This window comes from Geotrypetes seraphini, chromosome 2 (assembly GCF_902459505.1).
Source record: "Geotrypetes seraphini chromosome 2, aGeoSer1.1, whole genome shotgun sequence".
Classification (NCBI taxonomy): Eukaryota; Metazoa; Chordata; class Amphibia; order Gymnophiona; family Dermophiidae; genus Geotrypetes; species Geotrypetes seraphini.
Window position 1 is genome coordinate 317,927,444 of NC_047085.1, and position 24,875 is coordinate 317,952,318.

The 24,875-nt window shown below is 41.5% G+C and overlaps 1 protein-coding gene across 2 annotated transcripts in view; it reads left to right on the forward strand.

The window, feature by feature from the left end:
• The window catches only part of TOPAZ1 (testis and ovary specific PAZ domain containing 1), a 266,987-nt gene that overhangs the window by 144,976 nt on the left and 97,136 nt on the right, over window positions 1-24,875 (forward strand). For both annotated transcript variants that reach the window (XM_033930089.1, XM_033930088.1), the window contains exons 9-10: window positions 4,894-4,957; window positions 7,618-7,769. In XM_033930089.1, the coding sequence (XP_033785980.1) occupies window positions 4,894-4,957; window positions 7,618-7,769 (216 nt within the window). The remainder of the gene's footprint in view (window positions 1-4,893; window positions 4,958-7,617; window positions 7,770-24,875) is intronic.

Here is a 24,875-nt window from a genome sequence, read left to right on the forward strand (position 1 = left end):
CCGCACTTTGCGCAGACTGCTTCATTGACTTGTCTACCAGTACTCCCAAGTCTCTTTCCTGGGGGGGGGGTCTCTGAGTACTGCACCAGACATCCTGTATTGCCATATCATGGCCCATTTCTCAAGCGTGTTTGTCACGTTGCAAGTCTTCACAATCCTTCTGTCTTCACTACTCTGAATAACTTTGTATCGTCTGCAAATTTAATCACCTCGCTCATCATACCAATTTCCTTAATGTCCGTAAGGTTCTTTTATCTGTAGCTCATTGTCGAATTTACTCTATTCCTGCAGCTTTAGTTAACCTGGACGCTAAAAAGACTTTTGACAAGGTTCATTGGAAGTATTTGTTTGCCTTACTTAATTATATGGATTTTGATGGTTGGTTTCATCGGGCTTTACAAGCTTTATACCATGACCCAGTGGCTTCGGTGTTGGTTAATGGTCAGCTAACTGAGGACTTTCTGATTCAGCGTAGCACGCATCAAAGTTGCCCACTTTCACCATTACTTTTTTTGCTGTATTTAGAGCCATTACTCCACACGATTGACAGATGATGATGTTTGAGGGGTTCAGGTAGGGTGTTGCCCTGTGAAAGTTTTGGCCTTCGCAGATGATATTTTGCTGGTCTTAACTCAAGTTCAGGCTTCTTTGTCTGCTCTTTTGGGACTGGTGGATGAATTCAGGTTTCACTCAGGTTTTCTTTTAAGTGTGCTAAATCGGTGATCTTCCCATTGGACTCTTCTCTCCCTTGATTTTGGAGGGGTCCATGTCCTCTGACATAAGCATCAGGGGCTATCAAATACCAAGGTATTCTGGTGCCTAGTAATCTTTTTCAGCTTTATTCTTTGAACATCACTTCTCATCTTCGTTATATGAAACATAAGTTGGAACTTTGGCAAACTTACCCTTTATCTCTTTCCGGTAAGATAACCCTTTATACAGTAATATGCTACTTTTGCTTTATTAGCTTTATCTTATTCAGATGTTGCCTGTTGCTCTCTCTTCTCAAACACATACCCGACTAGTGTGGGCTTTGAATAAATATGTTTGGAATGGCAAGAGGCCTTGATTGACATATCGGATAGCTGCTACCCCGCAAGATAAGGGGGGCCTAGGTCTTCTCAATGTCCAGCTTTTTACAGTAGCTTGCCAATTCCATCATCACTGGTTTCAGGGCCTTTCCACATTTTCATTCACCCCGGCAGAGACATCTCTTTTATACCCCTTTCACTTTAGTGCACTGCTTCACTGTCCTCGGAAACATTTATCCTTTCTGATTCGAGCTTATCTAATCTTCTTGCCCATGCATATGGCCTGGAAGCATTTGTGTTCTTCCTTACATGTTCGCTCGGACTGTTTCCCCTTGTTGCCTATTTAGGGCAATCCTGATTTTGAGCCTGAATGGACCTCTAAAACTTTCTCTTATTGGCAGACTAGAGGTCTCTGTTATCTTTATCAAGTTCTTACGGATGGCGGGTTCTTGCGGTCCTTCTCTTCTTTACAGGCAGAATATTTGTTGCCTGCACAAGATTTTTATGCTTCTTGGCAATTAAGCCATTATTTTTTTTCTTTGCTGGCGACCTCTTTGACCCTTCAATGTTATGAGTCTCTTCGGGACGCTCTTTGCCTTACAGCAAAATGAGATTCCCTTACGTTTTTATCTTCAGAGCTTGTTGAAGTTGCTTCCAGACTATGATTATTCTCAGTTGAGTGAGCGTTGGTCTGTAGACTTGGGAGTGTCTTTCTCGACTGTACAGATTCGGCGTTATCTTAGTTGAATGTCCCAACTTCATCTTCCTGCGACTTTTTGGGGAAATTGCATACAAGTTGGTGATGTGTTATCACATCTCGCTCAGTCGAGCTCACTCTATGCACCTTCGTACAGATTCTGTTTGTCTCAAATGTGGTCATTTTGGAGCTCCGTTGGGCCATATGTTTTACCATTACCCGTTGATTTAACATTTCTGGAAGCAAATATTAAATCACATAGTTCATCTTAGAAACATAGAAACATAGAAATAGACGGCAGATAAGGGCCACGGCCCATCAAGTCTGCCCACTCCAATGACCCTCCCTATCTATCTTTGCGGATAGATCCCACATGTTTGTCCCATTTGGCCTTAAAATCTGGCACGCTTCTGGCCTCAATAACCTGAAGTGGAAGACTATTCCAGCGATCAACCACCTTTTCGGTGAAGAAGAACTTCCTAGTGTCACCGTGCAGTTTCCCGCCCCTGATTTTCCACTGATGTCCCCTTGTTGCCGCGGGACCCTTGAAAAAGAATATATCCTCTTCCACTTCGATGCGACCCGTGAGGTACTTGAAAGTCTCGATCATATCTCCCCTCTCTCTACGTTCCTCGAGTGTGTAGAGCTGCAACTTCCCTAACCGCTCCTCGTATGGGAGCTCCTTGAGTCCCGAGACCATCCTGGTGGCCATTCTCTGGACCGATTCCAGTCTCAGTACATCCTTGCGGTAATGTGGCTTCCAAAATTGCACACAGTACTCCAGGTGCGGTCTCACCATGGATCTATATAGTGGCATAATGACTTCAGGTTTACAGCTGACGAAACTCCTGCGTATGCAACCTATGATTTGCCTTGCTTTGGATGAAGCTTGCTCAACTTGGTTTGCAGACTTCATGTCATCCCTGACAATCACCCCTAAGTCTCTTTCTGCTTCAGTTTTTGTCAAGATCTCGCCATTTAGGGTGTAAATCTTGCATGGATTTCGGCTTCCCAGGTGCATGACTTTGCATTTTTTGGCATTGAAACTGAGTTGCCAGGACCTAGACCAGCGCTCCAGTAGAAGTAGATGCATCATATCATCTACCATCGAATTATTGTCTGTTGTGCTCTTGTTCACTACATTGCTTAGCTTGGCATCATCGGCGAATAATGTTATTCTTCCTCGGAGCCCTTCTGTCAAGTCTCTTATGTAGATGTTGAACAAGATTGGGCCCAGGACGGAGCCCTGTGGCACTCCACTTATCACCTCCGACATTTCGGAGGGGGTGCCATTCACCACCACCCTCTGAAGCCTACCTCCAAGCCAGTTCCCAACCCAATTTGTCAATGTGTCGCCCAAACCTAAAGAACTCATCTTGCTTAGCAACCTGCGGTGTGGTACGCTATCAAATGCCTTGCTGAAATCTAGGTAGACAATGTCCAGGGACTCACCAGCATCCAGCTTCCTCGTCACCCAGTCAAAGAAGCTGATCAGGTTGGATTGGCAGGATCTCCCCTTAGTAAATCCATGTTGGCGGGGATCCCGTAGTTTCTCCTCGTCCATGATTCTATCCAATTGGTGTTTGATTAGGGTTTCCATTAGTTTGCTCACTATCGATGTGAGACTCACTGGTCTGTAATTTGCCATCTCTATCTTGGAGCCTTTCTTGTGGAGTGGGATGACGTTAGCTGTCTTCCAGTCCATCGGGACATTACCTGTACTAAGGGAGAGATTGAAGAGCGCGGACAGCGGTTCCGCTAGGACATCACCCAACTCCCTGAGCACCCTAGGGTGTAGGTTGTCAGGCCCCATTGCCTTGTTGACCTTGATTTTTGACAGCTCGCAGTAGACGCTGCTGGGTGTAAACTTGAAATTACTAAACGGGTCAAATCTTTGGCGAGCCCGTTGTCTATTAACTCTGCTTATACTGTTTGCCCATAGTCCTGTCTTTGCCCCAGTACCTAGAGGCCTGAAGAATTGTCTAAAACTGGTCTCCCTCTTTGGTGTCAAGGCTATATTACTGCATTGGCTTATCCCGGAGCCTCTCACTGTGGCACAATGAAGGGCACTTCTCATTCACCATTTACAAATGGAGCAACGACAAGTGACCGTCTTGGACTCTCCTGGTGGTCGGCATTTTCAGTCTGTGTGGGAACTCTTTTGGAATTCTTTGACACCACTTGCCCACAGTAGATTATTGATTTTATGATTCTGTATGATCTTTTCCCCCTTTTATTTTGTCTCTATTCCACTGTTTGTCCGTGTTTGAATTTTGTTGGGTTGGTTGGGGGGGTCAGGGGAACATTTCAATTAGTTTGTAATCTTTGAAAAAAGCGATTTTGCCAAATACAAAATAAACTTGAAACTTTGTTTATTTGCATATTCTGTACTATTGCTCTTGTTTTGGGCTCTGGGTACTATTGCTTGTTTGTTCTGCTTCTTAATAAATATGTTTTGGGAAAAAAAAGATAATGGAATGATCACGTTAGGGTCTCTAAGTAGTCAGATAACAGCAGATATCCAATAACACAGAACCACCCTCTGTATCAGACTGAGATAATAATAAAATTGATGTAGTCAATCCCAGCTTAGAAGCCTTTAGAAATATAGCTTGGAGAGGATCTAAGCAGATGAAAGGCTTTAATGAAAGGAAGGTTTACACTCTTGACCTATACGCAGAGGGCTTGCAGCTGTGTGGCTAATGCTACAGTGCCAACAGGATTCCCAAACCCCACCAGCACAGGTGGAGGAGAGAGATGTGGAAAAAGGGAAAGAAAAGGGGTGGGAGAAGGGATATAAATGATAATGAAACCAACAAGATCAGTGCTACAAGGGGAATGAAATATATCTTGCCCTGAAGCTGATAACGCTCAATAACTTTCAGTGAATAACTCCCTTTCCCCCTCCTTTACAAAGCCGCACTAGGAATTCTATGAGCGTCTGAGTTCTTACTGCTGTGGCAAGTGCTAAAAACACTAGCGCAGCTTTGTAAAGGAGGAGGGTTTATTTTTAAGGAAAATCATTTTGACAAGTCTTGGTTTTCTTTTGCTGCTGTTATTGCTATTAACAGTAGAACAAAGAAGTGACAGAGTGCCATATTGCAGAACATTTTAGTATTTATCGTACTTCTTTACGATTTAAACATAATTGTTTTACAATTCTAGTTTTGTATGGAAATGATACAGAAGATGGTGAACACAAACCACATCAGCTTACTACAGCGTGCAGGTATGAAATGCATAATTTGTGGGGTATTCTGTTCTGGCATTTTATTTTGTTGTCATGTTAGTAATTTGTAATGGGATGTACCTCCATTAGAATGTGTTTGGCTCATCAGTGTACTTTAAAAATATATAGTACTTGCTAAATCAATTTAACACATTAACTTATAAATTAAAATGTGTTAAGTTGATTAGTGCACATTTTTTAAAAACTTTTAAATATTAAAACAAATGTATAAAATTAACCAAAAATATATGAACAAAATAATATTTAAACAATCCTTTCAAAGAAAACTTAAATGGAGAATAAAAAGCATATAAAGTGTGTAAATCCAATAAAAGACATATGTATGCATCAATTAGAAACATATGTACTAACTACCCTGTACAGTATATCACCATGACAAGGTGGTTCTTCACACTCATCCTAAGTGCCTTCTAAAAGTTGTCATAGAATTTCATCTCAATCAATCCATTGTGCTTCCAGTCTTCTTTCCAAAATCTCATTCTCATCCTGGGAAAACAGCTCTTCATACATTGGATTATAAGCATGCCTTGGCATATTACCTGCAAAGGACTAAACCACACAGGACTGCACCTCAACTGTTCATCTCCTTTGATCCTAATAAATTGGGTTGACCTGTCAGCAAGAGAACTATTTCTACATGCTTCTGCTTTGCTCTGGTTGGATTGTACCTCAAGGGACATGTTAAGGCACACAGAGTTCGATCGATGGCGGCCTTAGTAGCTTTCTTATGACCAACTCCCATTGATGAAATTTGCAGGCACTCACGCATGCGTGGTGGCGGGCAGTCTAAAAGCTTTGGATTTCTTAAAGTGCCAGTGCACTTTCACTGTCTGTACTGGGCTCCAGGGATAAAATCTCCCTTATGTAAGAATATCTGCCTGCTGGCTTCGGATAACACTTCTGCTCATGGGATCTCTTAGAGAGAGGAAGAGATAATGGTTACTGCAGATGGATGGATGGATGGATGGATGCATTTAGCCTTTATCCCAAAAAGGGGATGGAAATAAGGGTGCGTCTTATGGAGCGAATACCCAACCCAATCCCCCGTTACTTTTTTAAATTCTGGCGCCCTCACTTGATGGACGCAGCTTTCTGAGTCCTCCTCTTTTCCCTTGCGGCAGAGTGGAACATAGTTCTCGCTGGAAGTGGTGCAGGACCAGGCGGGCAGCTTTGTGCGCCGCTCTGCCGCAAGGGAAAAGAAGAGGACTTGTAGGCAGCTGCATCAGCCGTTAGTGCTCGTGGGAACAAGTGGGGACCAGGTAGGCAGCCACATCCAGCGAGGGAGGGTGCTAGAATTTAAAAAATGTATCGGGAGGAGGGAGGCCGGGGCCTGCCCTGCCAAATTAAAAATAGGGAGGGAGGAAGGAGAGACCGGGCCTGCATGCCTGTGGGGAGGCCTGGAGGAGGGATGCCTGCCTGCCTTCGGGGGGGGAAGCCTACCTGCGTGCCCTATTCCTACCTGCCCTGTGCCCTGTCCTTGCCTACCACTAGACCACCAGAGGGGGGACAGGGTACAGAGCCTGGCAGGGAGGGAGGGACAGGGTTCAAAGCTTGGCAAAGAGTGTGGGGTTGGGTGCAGAGCCTGGCAGGGAGAATTTGGTTCAGAATGTTTTTTTTTTTCTTGTTTTCCTCCTCTAAATCAAGGGTGCATCTTATGGTCAGGTGCATCTTATGGAGTGAAAAATATGGTAACTGATTTCTTTTTGAAAGCTAGCTACGAAGTAGGTAAAGTACAAAAACCCAGATACTTTTCAGTGGCATAGGCTGCTCAAAATTTTCCCCTATATGCAGCATATACACAAGCATATATATTACTGAATTTTTCTAGTGCAATAGGTGTGTCGTTCTGGACAGTAGGGTATTCTCCCCATGCTTGTGAGCCATGAAGAAGGAATCCACTCCAGGTTTTCAACTCCTCCTCCTACCAAGCATTCTGCTGCCCCTTCAGTTTTTCCTTCTGCACATGAGTGGAAGGTGTCTTTCTGGTCTGATCTGTATATTTCTTTATTAATTTAAGTCAAAAAAACGAGGGTAATCAAATTATCAAAGGTGATATGTAATATATGCACTATCATTGATCACCTAAAAATATTTTATAAGTCTCAAAATATGTTCAATTCATGAATATGACTTATACAAAGTGAACATTCAGACCCACAACTTTATCCCAGTGAACAAAGATCACAGAGTAGCTGTGCAGAGAGACCATCATAATGTTCACAGTCTCACCCACCAGAACCAGTACAGAGCATACAATAAACCAAATCTGTGTAGAAAAAAACTGTAATGACTTATCTTGGGTTATGGTGGGAAACAATCAACAGCTGCTCCGGGCACCGCCTTAAAGTTACAACAACATGCAAACAGATTCACCGACCCCCCAAGACTGGGGAGAATGCTCTACTGTCAAGAATGATACACCTGTGTACTAGAAAAGATATTAGCAAGGTAAGAACCTGATCTCTTTTTATTCAGAAAACAATATATTAAGATAATAGAGATACTAGTTTTCTGATAGTATATAGACTTGTTCAGAAATTGTAAAACAAATGTAAAAAACTAATTGGGTTGAGCATGAAACAGTGGCAGAAGACTACAATATACCATGTTCAGAAATGTATATATTGTTTTATTTACAGTACAAATATTTACAAACTACTACAGAACAATTCCACCTGGCATACACTATGATGCTGAAGTGCAGAGGGACCTGCTGCTTTCCTTGCTTGATCATCGTTTGCTGCCAGCCATATTTCTTGTATTGAACATTGGTGTGATTGTCAAAATACTGGTAAGTGTTGTATAAAAATAAAAAATTCAGCATGTATTTGTATAGTGCATGAAACTCATTTGTGAAACAGTTTGGGTTACATAAATAAGAACACATTTTCATCTCACTTACATTTACAGTACCAGGGTGATACTTTTGCTAGAGAAAAATTCATTGTAACGTAATACAGATGATGGCAATTAAGGAGCAGATTTGCTCATGTAATCTGCCCAGTCATATCTCTCTTCTACTAGTCAGTAAAGTTTGATTGTTTTTAGAATACTGCTCTCTATCAAAGTCGTTTTTTGTTCTAGCAAGTACAGTTACAACTGGTTTGTTTCACGTTTTGTATAAACACTACCGGTTTTTTGACTCTGCCCTTTGGACTAGCGAGATGGGTCTGCAAGTGCACCCTTGCTAATCAAAGCACCCTTGTTGACCGAGGATCATCACACGGTGGATTAGGTGATCCAGGTGCTGGAGGACCTTGGTTGGATTGTAAATTACAGAACGAGTAGTCTCTCACCTGCATAGCCTTGAAATACCTGGGTATTCTGTTCGACATGGCTGCAGGCCGCATCTGTTTTCGAGGGGCATGCAGACAGATTCTGCGTTTCCGGATTTCTTCACTTCTGAAGCTCATTTGGTATGGGACTATCTTTGGGTCATGGAATCCGTGACTGTCACGTTGGATGTAGTTACTTGAGTGAGAGCACACGTGCATCCGTTTTAGTACTGTCTCGCTGGGCTCCGCACAGGGATGTGTTGTAGACCGTTCTTCCCTGGACTCTAGAGACTCAGGACAGCCTGAATGGTGGCTTCTCCCGCAATCGCTATGCAAGGGCATACCACTGCAGATTGCCTCTTGGGTCGTGGTGCTGACAGATGCCAGCCTTCAGGGCTGGGGAGCCCACTGCATTCAGCGTCCCATTCAGTGGCCTTGGACACCCTCTCGGTGGAAATGGTCGATCAACCAGTTGGAGCTCAGAGCCATTCGGCTGGCTCTAGTGCGCTTGCAGAAGACTCTGGTGGGCCGAGCAGTCAGAGCCACAGCTCCAAACTTGAAAGCAGCTTGATTCTTCAGTCGAAGGTCCGCGCTTGGAAACGAGGGCTTCAATGCTCTGGCCTCAGGGACTCCACCTGTATGTCTTTCCTCCCTGGCTTATGATAGGCCGAGTCTTTCGGCGAATCACGGACCCTCCAAAATTGTTCTAGTGGCTCCAAAATGGTCTCACAGGCCCTGGTACGCAAATCTGATGCATCTTTGCTAGGGTCGAGGTCTTCTGTGGAGTGTCTATCCTGGCCTACTTCCGCAGGGTTAAGTCTGCGAGGAGGACTCGAGTCACTTTGTTCTTATGGCATGGCTCTTGAGCGTAGAGCTTTAGACCACAAGGACTTTTCTGATGTGGTCCTTGACACTCTTCTCTTGTCTAAGAAATCAACTGTTATATCTGCTTCCACTACGGCATGGAAGTCTTTCCAACAATGGTGTGCTCAAAACCAAGCAGAGCCATAATCTGCTCCACTTTCTGTGGTACTGGCCTTTCTCCAAGCTGGTCTTGTTCAAGGCCTCTCTGCAGCATCCCTTTGGGTCAAAGTGGATGGGCTGTCTTGTTTTCAAAGCCAGGACCATTCTTTGTCTTTGGCATCTCACCCTGACATTGCCAGATTTCTGAAAGGGGCACTTCACTTTGGACCACCAATTAATCTGATGTTCTCTTCCTGGGACATCAACCTGATGCTGTCTAGTCTATCCAAGACTTCCTTTGAGCCCTTTCGGAATGCTTCCCTCTTGGACTTGATGCTCAAGATGTTTTTTTTCTGATTGTGTCCATCAGCGAGGTGTGTCTAGGGGCTCCAGGCTCTTTCTTTTAGCAAATTGTTCCTCCGAATCTCAGAGACAGGGATTACTTTGTGCACGGTTCCTTTCTTCCCGCTGAAGATGGTTTTGGCTTTCCATGTTAAGCAGGAAGTCCATTTACCTGTTTTTCTGCCTACTGGTTCAAAGACACAGGATAGTGTTTTGAGGAACCTAAATATGCACAGGGTGCTTTTTTGCTTTCTGGAGATCACAAGAGAGTTTTGTCTTTGTGACCATTTGTTTGTGCTGACTCATTTTGTCAAGCGGGGCACTCCTGCTTCCAAGGCCAAGATTTTCAGATGCATCAGTGAGGCCTACATTCTTTCTGTGAAAGTCTCCTGTTTCCATCAAGGCACATTCCTATCGATGTGTGGCTTCTTCGTGAGCCGCAGCTAGAGATGTCTCCCCTGAAGAGATTTGCACAGCAGCAACATGGTCCTTTCTACACACGTTTACCAAGTTTTACAGAGTGGATGTGGTGGCGAGACAGGAATCTGCCTTTGAGGGTTGGCACAGTAAGCCCACCATAGCTTTTTTGGGACTGCTTTTGTATGTCCCACTTGTCTAGAATGTCTTGCCTATTGCACTGGAAAAAGAGATTATGTACTTACCCGGTAAGCCCTTTTCCAGTAGATAGATGAGACATTCTAGACTCCTGCCCTGTCCTGTGCCTGACTTCTTTCTGTTTGTTTCATGTGTCTCCAGGTTGTAACTTTGATGCCAGTCAGCCCTTGGGGGCCTGGGTGTATACTGTATACTAAGCTTCCTCAAGGTTTTTGCCAGCTGTTTGCAGCTGATATTCTCATGTTAAAAATACTATCGTGGAAGCCCAGACCAGATGTATTCCACATATTAATAAAGGTGGAAAGAAGAGGAAATGAGAGCCGGCATGGTTAAAAGGTGAAGTGAAAGAGGCTTTTAAAGCCAAAAAAAATCCTTAAAAGAATGGAAAAAGGATCCGAATGAAGAAAATAAGAAGAGACATAAGCACTGGCAAGTTAGATGCAAAGCATTGATAAAGAAAGCTAAGAAAGAATATGAAGAGAAACTTGCAAAAGAGGCAAAAACTTATAACAAATTTTTTAGGCACATCAGAAGCAGAAAAACTATGAGGGAATGCATGGGACCGTTAGATGATCAAAGAGCAAAAGGGACACTCAGGGTCAGGGCTGGATTTTCCTATAGGCTAACTAGGCTTCAGCCTAGGGCCTCAAGATCAAGAGGGTCCTACATTCAAATTGTTAGCAAAATTAAAATTACACTATTCTAAAATCAGTGAACACTAAAACACTGAACCGAAAATAAGGAGAAATTCTACGCTTCGGGATCGGAACTGGCTCCGGCCACAACGGGGCGCCGACTCGGCTTCTCCCTTTCTTTTTCTCGCCCAGGGAGGAGGATCGGGGAGGGAAAGACGTCAATCCGGAAACAGCTGGGCAAAGCCCAGCCCCGCGGGGAGAGAGGCAAAACGTGGATCCGTCAGGACAGGGCAGCCCTGACTGGCATCGGGGGGGGGGTTCAGTGGAAAGGGGATGGGAGGCAGGCAGGCTGGCATCGGAGGGGGGTGGGGGGGTTTAATGGAAGGCAGGCAGGCAGGATGGCATGGGGGGTGTTAAATGGAAGAGGGATGGGAGACAAGCGGGCATCGGAGGGGGGGTGAGGTGAGGAAGGACGCACTGGGGGCACTATGGACATAGGAAGGGGCAATGTTGTGTGTTATGTTTGATTAGTTATTGTTACAAGTACTATATATGGTGCTGAGAATAAATGTCCAAATAAGTGTTCTCGACTTTTTTTTATTTATTATCCGTGTCACATTTTTTATAAAGGTTAGTACCAATAACAACATGTTTCATTTAACATATTGATATATATCACAGTAATGATGTATTTTATTATCGCTCATGTAATTTACAAACTTAAAAATGGGAGGTGAAAGGGCCTCATAAGTGGAATAGCCTAGGGCCTTTTTTCATCTAAATCCGGCCCTGCTCAGGGTGGATAAGGCCATAGCGGAGAGACTGAATGAATTCTTTGGTTCGGTCTTTACGGAAGAAAATGTAAGAGCTCTACCTCATTTGGAGTATTGTGTTCCATTCTGGAGACCACACTACCGGAAAGATGTGCTGAGAATTGAGTCGGTTCAGTGAATGGCCACCAGGATGGTCTCAGGTCTCAAGGATCTCCCGTATGAAGAAAGGCTAAATAAATTGCAGCTGTACTCACTTGAGGAACAAAGAGAGAGAGGAGACATGATTGAGATGTTTAAATATATCACAGGTCGTATCGATGTGGAAGATGATATTTTCCACCTTATAGGCCCCTCGTCTACCAGAGGGCATCCGCTGAAAATCAAGGGAGGTAAATTTCATGGTGATTCCAGAAAGTATTTCTTCACCGAAAGAGTGGTTGATCACTGGAATGAACTCCCTCTGCAGGTGATCGAGGCTAACAGCGTGTCAGAATTTAAGAGAAAATGGGATATTCACGTGGGGTCTCTAAGGGTGTAAAGCCGGGGGGGGGGGGGGGGGGGTCATTAGAGTGGGCAGACTTGATGGGCTATGGCCCTTTTCTGCCGTCATTTTCTATGTTTCTATGTACCTGAACTGGAAATGGTTTTCAAGCGTGATGATGCGGAGGAACTGAAAGAAATCTCAGTGAATCTGGAAGATGTACTAAGCCAAATCGACAAGTTAAAAAATGATAAATCACCTGGAATGGATGGTATACATCCCAGGGTACTAAAAGAACTCAAACATGAAACTGCTGTTAGTGATCTGTAACCTGTCGCTAAAATAGTCTGAAGTACTTGAAGATTGGAGGTTAGCAAATATTACGCCAATTTTAAAAAAGGGCTTCAGGGGAGATTGGGGAAATTGCAGACCAGTAAGCCTGACTTCAGTGCTGGGCAAAATAGTGGAAACAAATATAAAAAATAAAATTGTGGAACACGTAGACAAATGTGATTTAATGAGACAATCATCATGGGTTCAGCTGAGGGAGATCTTGCCTCACCAATTTGCTTAACTTCTTTGAAGGTGTAAATAAACATGTGGCTAAAGGTGAGACGGTTGATGTAGTGTATCTAGATTTTCAGAAAGTTTTGACAAAGTTCCTCATGAGAAGCTCCTGAGAAAATTGAAGATTCAAGAGATAGGTGGCAAAGTTCAGCTGTGGATTAGAAATTGGTTATCGGATAGAAAACAGAGGATAGGATTAAATAGTCATTTTTCTCAATGGAAGAGAGTAAACAGTGGAGTGGCACAGGGATCTGTACTGGGACCGGTGCTATTTAACTTATTTATAAATGATCTGGAAATTGGAACAACAAGTGAGGTGATTAAATTTGCAGATGACTCTAAACTGTTCAGAATTAACACATGCGGATTGTGAAAAATTGCAGGCAGACCTTAGGAAATTGGAAGACTGGGCATCCACGTGGCAGGTGAAATTTAATGTGGACAAATGCAAAGTGATATATATACATTGGGAAGAATAACCCAAATCACAGTTACCAGATGCTAGGGTCTATCTTTGGAGTTAGCGCCCAAGAAAAGGATCTAGGTGTCATTGTAGACAATACGATGAAACTTTCTGCTCAATTTGCGGATGCGGCCAAGAAAGCAAACAAGATGCTAGGAATTATTAAAAAGGGATGGTTAACAAAGCTAAGAATACTATAATGCCTCTGTATTACTCCATGGTGCAACCTCACCTGGAGTATTGCATTCAATTCTGGTCTCCTTATGTATTTGAATGCTAGAAGTCTGGGAAACAAAATGGGTGAATTAGAGACAACAGCAAGACGCGATGAACTGGAAATCATTGGTGGAATGAAGAAAACAAATGGGACACAGTACTACAGGGATACAAACTATACAGAAGAGATCAAGTGGGGCAGAAAGGTGGAGGGATTGCCCTATATGTTCAGGAAGGAGTAGAATCTGTTGGAGTGGCTACGACGGAAAAGAAAGAGAAACTGGAGTTCCTCTGGATCAAGATCCCTAGACATAATGGCGCAGATACAAAAATTGGCCTTTACTATCGACCCCCCAGGGCAGATGGAGGAAACTGACTCAGAAATGATAGAGGAAATCAAACAAGAATGCAAGACAGGCAATGTAATAATCTTGGGAGACTTCAATTTCCCGGGGATAGACTGGAACCTGGGAACCTCCAACTGCGGCAAGGAGGCCAAGTTCCTGGAGGCGCTAGGGGATTGCTTCCTGGAACAAATGGTAAGGGAGCCGACAAGAGGCAACACCACCTTGGACTTGGTCCTAAATGGCCTCACGGGACCGACAAAAGATGTAGAAGTCACGGTTCCGCTGGGGACGAGCAACCACAACATGATCAATTTTAAACTTGATATCGGGAAAGGGAAACGTACCAAAACTTTAACCACGACCTTAAACTTTAAAAAGGGTAAATACGATCGCATGAGAGCCATGGTAGAACAACGGCTCAAGAAAAAGATGGACAAAATTAAAACGGTAGATCAGGCATGGTCCTTACTGAAAAATACTATCACGGAAGCACAAAATCTCTACATTCCGCGGATTTCCAAAGAAAGGAGAACTAAAGGCAAAAGAGAACCGGCATGGCTTACTAGACAAGTGAAGGAAGTCATAAAAGAAAAGAAGGACACTTTCAAAAAATGGAAACGCACAAAAACAACAGAAGCTTGGAACAAACATAAAGATGATCAGAAGAAATGTCACAAGGCGGTGAGGGATGCCAAAAAGGACTATGAGGAGAAAATAGCGCAAGAGGCCAAAAACTTCAAGTCCTTCTTTAGATACATAAAAGGGAAAAAACCCGCAAAAGAGGCGGTGGGACCGCTGGACGACCAGGGAAGAAAAAGGTACATCAAGGAAGACAAACAAATTGCAGACAGACTAAATTCCTTCTTTGCATCCGTCTTTACAAAGGAGGACACTGCTACAATACCAGATGCAGTAGAAGTGTTCAAAGGAGTAATAGAAGACAGCCTCACCACAGTAGAAGTGGACTTGGACCAGGTATACTACCAGATCGACAAACTTAAAAGTGACAAATCCCCTGGACCGGATGGAATTCACCCGAGAGTCTTAAAAGAATTAAAGGTTGAAATCGGAGAGTTATTGCAAAAACTTGCCAACCTGACAATTAGAACTGGACAGATACCGGACGACTGGAAGATAGCGAATGTCACGCCAATTTTCAAAAAAGGATCAAGAGGAGAACTGGGCAACTACAGACCTGTGAGCCTTACATCTGTCCCTGGAAAGATGGTTGAAGCACTGATTAAAGATAGCATAGTCCGGCACTTAGATACACACGACCTGATGAAAGCCAATCAACATGGCTTCAGGAAAGGGAAATCATGTTTAACGAATTTACTTCAATTTTTTGAGACTGTGAACGAACAAATTGATAGTGGAGAACCGGTGGACATAATATACTTAGACTTCTAAAAAGCGTTCGACAAAGTTCCACACAAAAGACTTCTCAGGAAACTACAAAGCCATGGAATAGAGGGGGATATACAAAGATGGATAGGCAAATGGCTGGAGAACAGAAAACAGAGAGTGGGCATAAATGGGAAGTTCTCTGACTGGGAGAAAGTGACTAGTGGTGTATCCCAGGGCTCGGTACTTGGGCCGATTTTATTTAATATCTATATCAATGACCTAGAAGAAGGAACATCCAGTGAGATCATCAAGTTTGCAGATGACACAAAGCTATGCCGGGCAATCAGATCACAAAAGGATAGCGAGGAACTCCAGCATGATTTGTGTCAGTTAGAGAAATGGGCGGAGAAATGGCAGATGAAGTTTAATGTGGAGAAATGCAAAGTAATGCATTTAGGCAGAAAGAATAAGGAACACGAGTATAGAATGTCAGGTGCAACTCTGGATAAGAGCGAACAAGAAAAGGACCTGGGTATACTGATAGATAGGACCCTGAAACCATCAGCACAATGTGCGGTGGCAGCAAAAAAGGAAATAGAGTGTTGGGCATGATAAAGAAGGGAATCACGAGTAGATCAGAGAGGGTCATAATGCCGCTTTATAGAGCAATGGTCAGACTCCACTTGGAATACTGCATCCAACATTGGTCTCCCAACCTAAAAAAGGATATAAAACTACTGGAGAGGGTGCAGAGACGAGCAACAAAACTAGTAAAAGGTATGGAGAAACTGGAATACGAGGATCGACTTAAGAGACTGGGATTGTTCTCCCTTGAGAAAAGGAGATTGCGAGGGGATATGATCGAGACCGTCAAAATACTGAAAGGAATCAACAAAATAGAGCAGAAAAAACTATTTACATTGTCCAATTTAACACGGACAAGAGGACACGGAATGAAGCTAAGGGGGGACAAGTTCAGGACTAATATCAGGAAGTTCTGCTTCACTCAGAGAGTGGTTGACACCTGGAATGCTCTCCCAGAGGAGGTTATTGCGGAATCGACCGTCCTAGGATTCAAAAGCAAACTAGATACACATCTCCTTACGAGAGGCATTGAAGGATATGGGTGACTCCGCGTGTGTGGATCGCCGGACTAGATGGACCGAAGGTCCGATCCGGAGAAGGCGCTTCTTATGTTCTAACTCCTTTCGTATGAGGAAAGACTAAAAAGGTTAGGGCTCTTCAGCTTGGAAAAGAGACAGCTGAGGGGAGATATGATTGAAGTCTACAAAATCCTGAGTGAAGTAGAATGAATACAAGTGGAACGATTTTACACTCCATCAAAAATTATAAAGACTAGAGGATACTCAATGAAGTTATAGGGAAATACTTTTAAAACCAATAGGAGGAAATATTTTTTCACTCAAAATAGTTAAGCTCTGGAACACATTGCCGGAGGTTGTGGTACGAGCAAAGTTTTAAGAAGGGATTGGACAATTTCCTGGAGGAAAAATGAAGTTTCAAGTTTTATTAAAATTTTGATTCAATCGCAATATCATAGTTTCAAAGCGATTTACATAGTCTGTTATTGAAAAAGACATGGGGGAAGCCATTGCTTGCCCTGGATCGGTAGCATGGAATATTGCTACTCTTTGGGTTTTGGCCAGGTACTAGTTACCTGGATTAGCCACCATGAGAATGGGCTACTGGGCTTGATGGACCATTGGTCTGATCCAGTAAGGCTATTCTTATGTTCTTATGTACTCCTTTGAGCAGAACAATTATTTCTGACCTTGATTGTTATGGGTGGCGCTATTTCACATTGGTTGGTGGCCCTTGGGTACTAACTGAAGAGCTCAATTAAGTACAGAAGTGGCACAGAGAAAAATCCGAACTGGATTCCTTCTGCAGATGGCATGCAGCCCTGGGGACACTTCCCACTTGTCTAGAATGTATCACCTATCTACTGGAACAGAGCTTATCAGAGTAAGTACATAATGAACAACAAGTGCACAAAAATAACATTATACAAATAATTCCAATATAGCACTATAACATCTAACACATAAAATCTAGAATTGTAATAACCCCCACCCACCCTTCCTTCATCACATTTTCAACCGAATAGACACATACACATGTTATAGAACATATTATAACATATCTTATAAAATTATTCCCCAACTCCACCCTCCCCCATTGAGTGTGCTAGATACAGCTAAGAAAGAAAAGGAAAAGAAAATAATTGATGACTGTTCCTCACAATATTTTGCCAATGGCCCCCATATTTTTACAAAGTTATTATATATCCCTTTTTGTACTGCTATTGCTCTTTCCATCTTAAAAATATGGCATAATGAATTCCACCAGAATGTGTGATTGAGATTCTTGTAATTTTTCCAATTATTGGTAATATGTTGAATGGCAACCCCTTTCATGACTAATAAAAGTTTGTTGTTGTGTGATGATATTTGACTCTTCTTTCTCATAGCCATACCGAATAAAACAGTATCATAGGAAAGCGCAACATGATTTTCCAATAAAGAGTTTACTTGAGACCAGATTAAATTCCAAAATATCTTAATATAGGGACAGTAATAAAGTATATGATCTAATGTCCCAGGTTCCAGATTACAGTGCCAGCATTTAGTGGACTTAGAACTATCTAATTTTTGTAAACGAACAGGGGTCCAAAACGCTCTATGTAACAAAAAGAATCAAGTTGGCCTCATAGATGCTGACACTGTAGATCTCATCCTCCAAGACCAAATTCGTGGCCATTGAGATGCAGAAATCTGATGCTTAATCTCAATGCTCCAAATGTCTCTAAGACCACATTTTGGTTTTCTATTCAATTATCCAGATAATAATTTATACCACAATATGGCCTTATGTCCTAGGAAGTCTGCTTGGAAGCATAGGAACTCCATACTATATTGATTGTTAAGAGTCTTCCATTCAGGGAACCCCACCTGAATAGCCTGCTTCAACTGCAACCATTTAAAACTTTGTGTTATTATCCAATACTTCCAGAGGACTTGGTATCCGCCGATTTTAATCTTGGAGTTTATCCATAAGGATTGATTAGTTGATTTATTAATTAGAATAGGTGTTAAATTACTAATACAACGTTTTCCAAGTATCCATTAAAATTTTGTTCTCCCTATATCTCCTAGGCATGTTAATACTTGGAACATGAACTAAATTCAAAAGAAACAAGAGGCGCCATTCCAAATACAACCAATCTGGTGCATTATCTATGAGTTCTATATATATATATTTATTTTATTTTAAGAAATTATCAAGAATAAACTTCTTGTACAGAATATGATCAAGACATTCAGTAGTATTACAAAAAGAAAAGAAAAACCAGTTTACAAGAAAACTTATTTGCTTAATCAGTTTTAAAGTCCCATATTTAAGAGATCCAAGATGGTAATCAAGAATGAGAAAACAAAATGAAGTATAAAAACATTATCAATTTACCAATTAGGCGGATAGCTAAAAGTGATTTTACAGGAGAATTTTAATTAATTAAGTTGTTAATATTTCTCCTTCGAGATGTTTCATTGAGAGAAATCCCGTTAGCTGTGAAGGCTGAAAAAATATATAATTAGAAGACTTATACTTTACAATACACTTGCATGGATAACGTAAAAGGAATAAAGCTCCCATCGCAGTAACCCCTGGCTTGAGAAGCAAGAATTGTTTTCTATGTTTCTTTTGTCATGTCAGGAAATATTTGAACCTTCTGTCCCCAAAATTCTTTATGTCTATTTCTGAAGTACAACTTTAGAATCCAATTCTTAGCTGGTGCCAGAACCACTGTAATTAATAGGGTAGCTGACATGGCTACCTCCTTCATTGAGGTTTCCAGGATCGTTGTTAAATCCATCTGTTTGCCCTGTAAAGGGCGTTGATCCTCTGATGTTTTTGTAGAAAGATAATATATTTTTGAAAAAGGAGGAAAGTTATCTTCTGGAACATTAAATACTTCAAAGAAATATTTCTTTAAAACTTCTTTAGCAGATAATGAGGGTATCTTTGGAAAATTCAGTAATCTAAGATTATTTAATCGATTATTATTTTCCAGCATTTCCACCTTTCTTCTTAAATTGAGATTATCTCTAATTAAAGTAGATTGTACACCCTTTGCTTCTAATATCTCTTTCTCAACTTTTTCCACGTTAGCTTTTATGGCCATATTTTCCTGTTTAAATCCCATTAATTCCTCCTTTTGTTCCAAAAGTTTGTTTTCTAAGTCCTTAATTTGTGGTGACAAAGTCTGTCCCAACGTAGCTACCAAATCCCATAAAGAGTCAAGGGTGACATTGGTGGATTTAGGCATTGAAAATATACTTGCAGTCATTAATCTAGCTTGAACTGTTTCCATTCTCGTTCTTGGGATTCTTTCCCCATGAGGGTCTTGTCTTTCTCCTTGTCCCTTCACTCTTTTCGTTGCAGTAGCAATCTCGTCCAGTGCTTCGCTCAGTTCTGCCTCTCGGGATATAGAGTCTGCCTCTACGGACTGGCTGCTTTCCCGTGGAGAGCTAGCACTCTGCGGTTGAGGGGGGGGTTGGGGTTCTGGCGTCGAGGCTCAGCGTCGACTCTAGCCCAAGGAAACTCGCCACAGCCTCACTCCTAGCTTGTGGTTCCAGCAGGCGATTCCCTGAAAACATTGGCTCCTGCTGCAGACGTTTCAGAAATCGTCCATTGTCGTTTGTGGAGGGGTCTCCAAGTGCCTCGAGGCTCCATAGGCACTTTTCCCTCTCCTCTTCGGCATCAGGAACAATTCAAATGGTACTTAGTTGCCAAATTCTGAGAGCGTCTGCACACTCTCATCAACTCGCAGCCATCTTGGATCCCAGATAATTCCTTTTTAATAATTAGGAAGAAGAAGGAATGGAGAGGATAAAATATGTAATGTGGAGAATTGAGTTGGTTGCTGATTTATTTGAATGTCACCATTATGGAAAAGAAGCGTAAAGATGTGACTGGAACTATCCCAACAGAGTACTCAGTTTCTTTTCAAGAATTTTTTAAACCCCCAATAACTGACACTTGTGTTTAGAACCATTCAAATTGTTATGACTCCTATTATGACATTGAAACATGGTACCATGTTGAGTAGTTCTTCTGAACTTCTACTGTTTTGGGAGATTGATTATTATTAGTTATTATTTTTTAAATTATAATAAGATCATTCCTTAACCTCAGGGTTTCCTTTTTTCTACTTTTTGTTGGTCCTCCTCTACTTCCTTTTCTTCTGTATTTCTTCATAGGGGACTTTTTATCCTTTTTTAGTGTTTGATGGAACTAATCATCAACTCTTGCAAATTCAGTCATGTGACCCCCCCTATGCTGCGTCAGGAGCACTGGTTACAAATCAAATATAGAATAACATTCAAAATCCTGATGATGATCTATAAAGTTCACTATTCTGGATTATCATCATATTTATCACAATTATTGATTCCTTATGCTTCCACTAAGTTATTAAGATCTTTACAACACAGTTGTCTAGTGGTCCCATCATTCCGTATCATTTGTCTTGATACCTTCAGAACAAAGATCTTCAGTGCAACTGGTCCCTCCTGGAATTCTCTCCCTATCTCACAGCCTAGAATGCTTGCTCCAAAACATTAAACAGAGACAAGGCAATACTTGCATATGTTGCCTTTATGGGAACACATCATCTGACTCAGGTGTATAAACGTGGATCCTGCCCATAATACCTAATTTCTACTCCTTTTATGAGTATGTGTATTACTGCTATTTGTTTGGATAGTTACTTTACTCATTATTGTCTTGGAAATGGTGTTCCTTTTCTATTATTAAACTTTTCAGTTTGTAAACCACCTTAACCTGTATACCAGGAAAGGCAGTATAAAAAAATTCCCAGAATAAATGTAAACATAAACATTTTTAGTTCAAGATGTGTTTGGTACATAGTCATCAACTATGACTTATTCCCTCCTCCCCTTCTCGTTTTCCATCACTCCTGGGGAATAAAAGACAGATCATTCCTGATATGCTTCTATCTTTACTTCTTGTCATTTCTCTTTCCTATTCAATATTCTATTTCTTTTCAGCTTTCCCATTTTTATATTTATTATATTGTATACTGTTTAGAAAGTCTACCAATTGAGCAGTATATCAAATAAACTTGGAGAGTATTGAGAATTATCAAAGCATATTATCTTGAGACTTTTACATTTTCCTTGTAGCTCAGTTATTTCTACAAGAGAAATGTTTTGAAAATATTTATTTGAAGTCTTATCAGTTGAAACTATTTCACTAGTGGAAAAAAATTATTATATTTCATCAGAGATTTCTTCTTTGAGATAGAGCAATGCAGCCAACTTCTCAAACTTTGGGCAATGCTCTAGATGTACAGTGTTCCCCCGTGAATTCACAATTCGCAGACTCAGTTATTTGCGGTATTTTCTGATTGCCTCTTCCGGTCAGAAAATACAGGGAATGAGTCTACGAATCAGCCTTCTGCACAGCCAATTCCTCCTCCTCCCCTCTCCCCCCCTCCCCCCCCCCCCGGAGCATACTGGGTATGATTTACTGCACCCGCCAGCACCCCAGTTACTCTCTCCTGCCTTTTTACAGACTCAAAACCACATTCGTGGTTTTTCGATATTCGCGGGTGTTACATAAGTACATAAGTACATAAGTAGTCGCCTCCGCCGGGGCAGACCAGAGGTCCATCTAGCCCGGCGGTCCGCTCACGCGGTGGCCCATTAGGCATATTGCCTGATCTGCGGTCCTTGACTAATTTTATGCCTACCTCAACACTTATCTCTAAACTTTCCACTGCTCTTATCTGTACCCCTCAATCCCTTTGTCCTCCAGGAACCTATCCAGGTCATCCTTGAAACCCTGTACTGTGCTATTTCTTATTACGGCCTCCGGAAGGGTGTTCCATGTGTCCACCACCCTCTGTGTGAAGAAGAATTTCCTTGCGTTTGTTTTAAACCTGTCCCCCATCAATTTCATCGAGTGACCCCTTGTTCTTGTGGTTTCTTTCAAATTGAAAAATCTATCCTTGTCAACCTTTTCGATGCCCCTCAGGATCTTGAAGATCTCTATCATATCTCCTCTGAGTCTCCGCTTTTCCAGGGAGAACAACCCCAGCTTCTTCAGTCTGTCAGTGTATGTAAGGTTTTCCATACCCTTAATCAGTTTAGTTGCTCTTCTCTGGACTCCCTCAAGCATTGCCATGTCCTTTTTGAGGTACGGTGACCAGTACTGTACACAGTATTCCAGGTGCGGGCGCACCATAGCCCGGTACAGTGGCAGGATGACTTCCTTCGTTCTGGTCGAGATACCCTTCTTAATGATACCTAACATTTGATTTGCTTTCCTCGAGGCTGTGGCGCATTGTGCCGACGCCTTCAGTGTTGTGTCTACCATCACTCCCAGGTCTCTTTCAAGGTTACTGACCTCTAGCATTGATCCCCCCATTTTGTAAGTGGAACGGAACCCCCACGAATTTAGGGGGAGTGCTGTACTGCTAAATTTGCAAATTCCAAAGTAGATGTGGTACCAACTATATATTTATGTTTGCTTTTAGCTATGGTTTAGGTCTATGTATTGAGAACTTTTTTCATAAGCAAGATGCTTTGTTTCTTGGTTTAAAGCTTTGGTTTTCCCCAATTTATCTAAGACTACACAAATGAAATTGTAAGCAATTTCTAGCTCAATATGGAGCACAGTTTTTTCTTTGTCTCGCTTGTAAGTGTCTTAAAACGTCAGGAGGAATGGATATAGGGTACATTTTTTTTTTTTTTTGTCACCTTATGATTTAAAGAAATTTTTTCTGAAAATATGCCTGAATCTATTCAGAGTACTATCACGCAGCCAAATATTTTGAAACTATATTTCAATCAACAGTTCAAATCACCATAGTATCAAATTCATTATAGCAAGGTCCTCAGAAGTGCCAGTATCAGCCAAGTGTTTTCAATGGCTTTAGTACTTTCAGCACTGGCCTCCTCACTGGGCCTGCTGTGAATTTCTTTTAATCTTTAATTTTTGTAAAGTGCTTTAATATAAAGTGCTTATTTACTAAAGTGCTATACTCAATAACTTAATCAGTTGTAAAAGCTCAATAAGCTAAAAACTTATCTTTTTGTTTTTTCTTTTTGTTTCGTTGTTCATATCAGGAAGGGACCTGTTATTCGACATGTTTCGCCGATAGGCTGTATCAAGAACTGTCCCCTACATTATAAGCAAACTAAAATCAAATTCTGTATATATAAAATCATTATTTTTAGGGATATATCATTCAAACTCTATAGCTAAAAAGAATAATTACCCCTTATCACATGAATCTGCACCATCCCGATCTGTTAGTTATGAACAAAGATGGCCGCGGCGTTCTCTTGTGCTATATTTAACCTCCCACTTTACTGACGTCAGAGATATTAAACAGCAAATCAAGAATTACACTAAGGACATCCACTCTATTTCCTGGTTTAACTCGAAAGGTTCTGCTGTAAAACAAAGATCCATCGATGACGTCAGTAAAGTGGGAGGCTTAAATATAGCACAAGAGAACACCACAGCCATCTTTGTTCAAAACTAACAGATCGGGATGGTGCAGATTCATGTGATAAGGGTAATTATTCTTTTTAGCTATAGAGTTTGAATGATAAATCCCTAAATATAATGATTTTATATATATATAATTTGATTTTAGTTTGCTTATATTGTAAGGGACAGTTCTTGATACAGCCTATTAGCGAAACATGTCAAATGACAGGTCACTTCCCGATATGAACAACGAAACAAAAAGATACGTTTTTAGCTCATTGAGCTTTTAAAACTGATTAAGTTATTGAGTATAGCACTTTAGTAAATAAGCACTTTGTGGTATATAAAGCACTTTACAAAAATTAAAGATTAAAAGAAATTCACAGCAGGCCTGGTGAGGAGGCCAGTGCCGAAAGTACTATAGCCATTGAAAACACTTGGCTGATACTGGTACTTCTGAAGACCTTGCTATAATGAATTTATGATACTATAGTGATTTGAACTGTTGAATCTATTCAGAGACATAGCTGGGTGAGGCACAAGGGGAGCAGATACTTCCCCAAATAGACTTCCAAAGAAAATGGTGCCTGTGATGGTGCCTATTTTTTTTTTTTTTATCCTGTCTGCTCCCCCAGTGCCAAAACCTTGCTACGCTTCTGGATTTATTCCTTGATATAATAGCTGTTTTTAATTTAATTGATTTTATACTCTCTCTTGAGTTATTTTTTTTATGTTATATTTATTTAATGTGTTTATTTGTTATTAATAAGGGTTATTTCGTACAATATAAGAAGTTTGCTAATGCAAAAATAATTTTTTTCAAATATGGCAATGTGCTTCACTGGAAGGTCCGGAAGTAGGTGATGGTTTCATCATTATAAGTGTGGCTCCTTGACACTCTTTCCCAAGCAATCACTCTTGCTACTTTCTCTGGAGATTCACAACAAATGTTTTCTCCAGTACTATGCCGCTCTCAGTGAGTTTAATCCACTCTAGTCTTATGAGAATGTGGGAATAATGCAGGCTTTTGAGCATTGCTAATTGCTGCAAGAAAGCAAAACAGCTGTAATAGTGAAGAAACGGGCTGGAAGTGAGGAAGGGAATAATAAATTGATTCATGAGCAAGCATGGAGTGGATAAGAGGGAAAGAATGGTGATGAAAGCTGATTAGTGAGGAAGGTAGGGGTTGAAATTGGCCAGGAAGGATTTAGGGGGAGATTGAGTATTGTGGGACATGGGTGTGTGTGTGTGTGTAGGGAGACAGCTGAAAGAGTGAGCGTATGTAGAGAGATGGGTTGAGGAGACGAGAGTATGAGTGTAAGGGAGAAG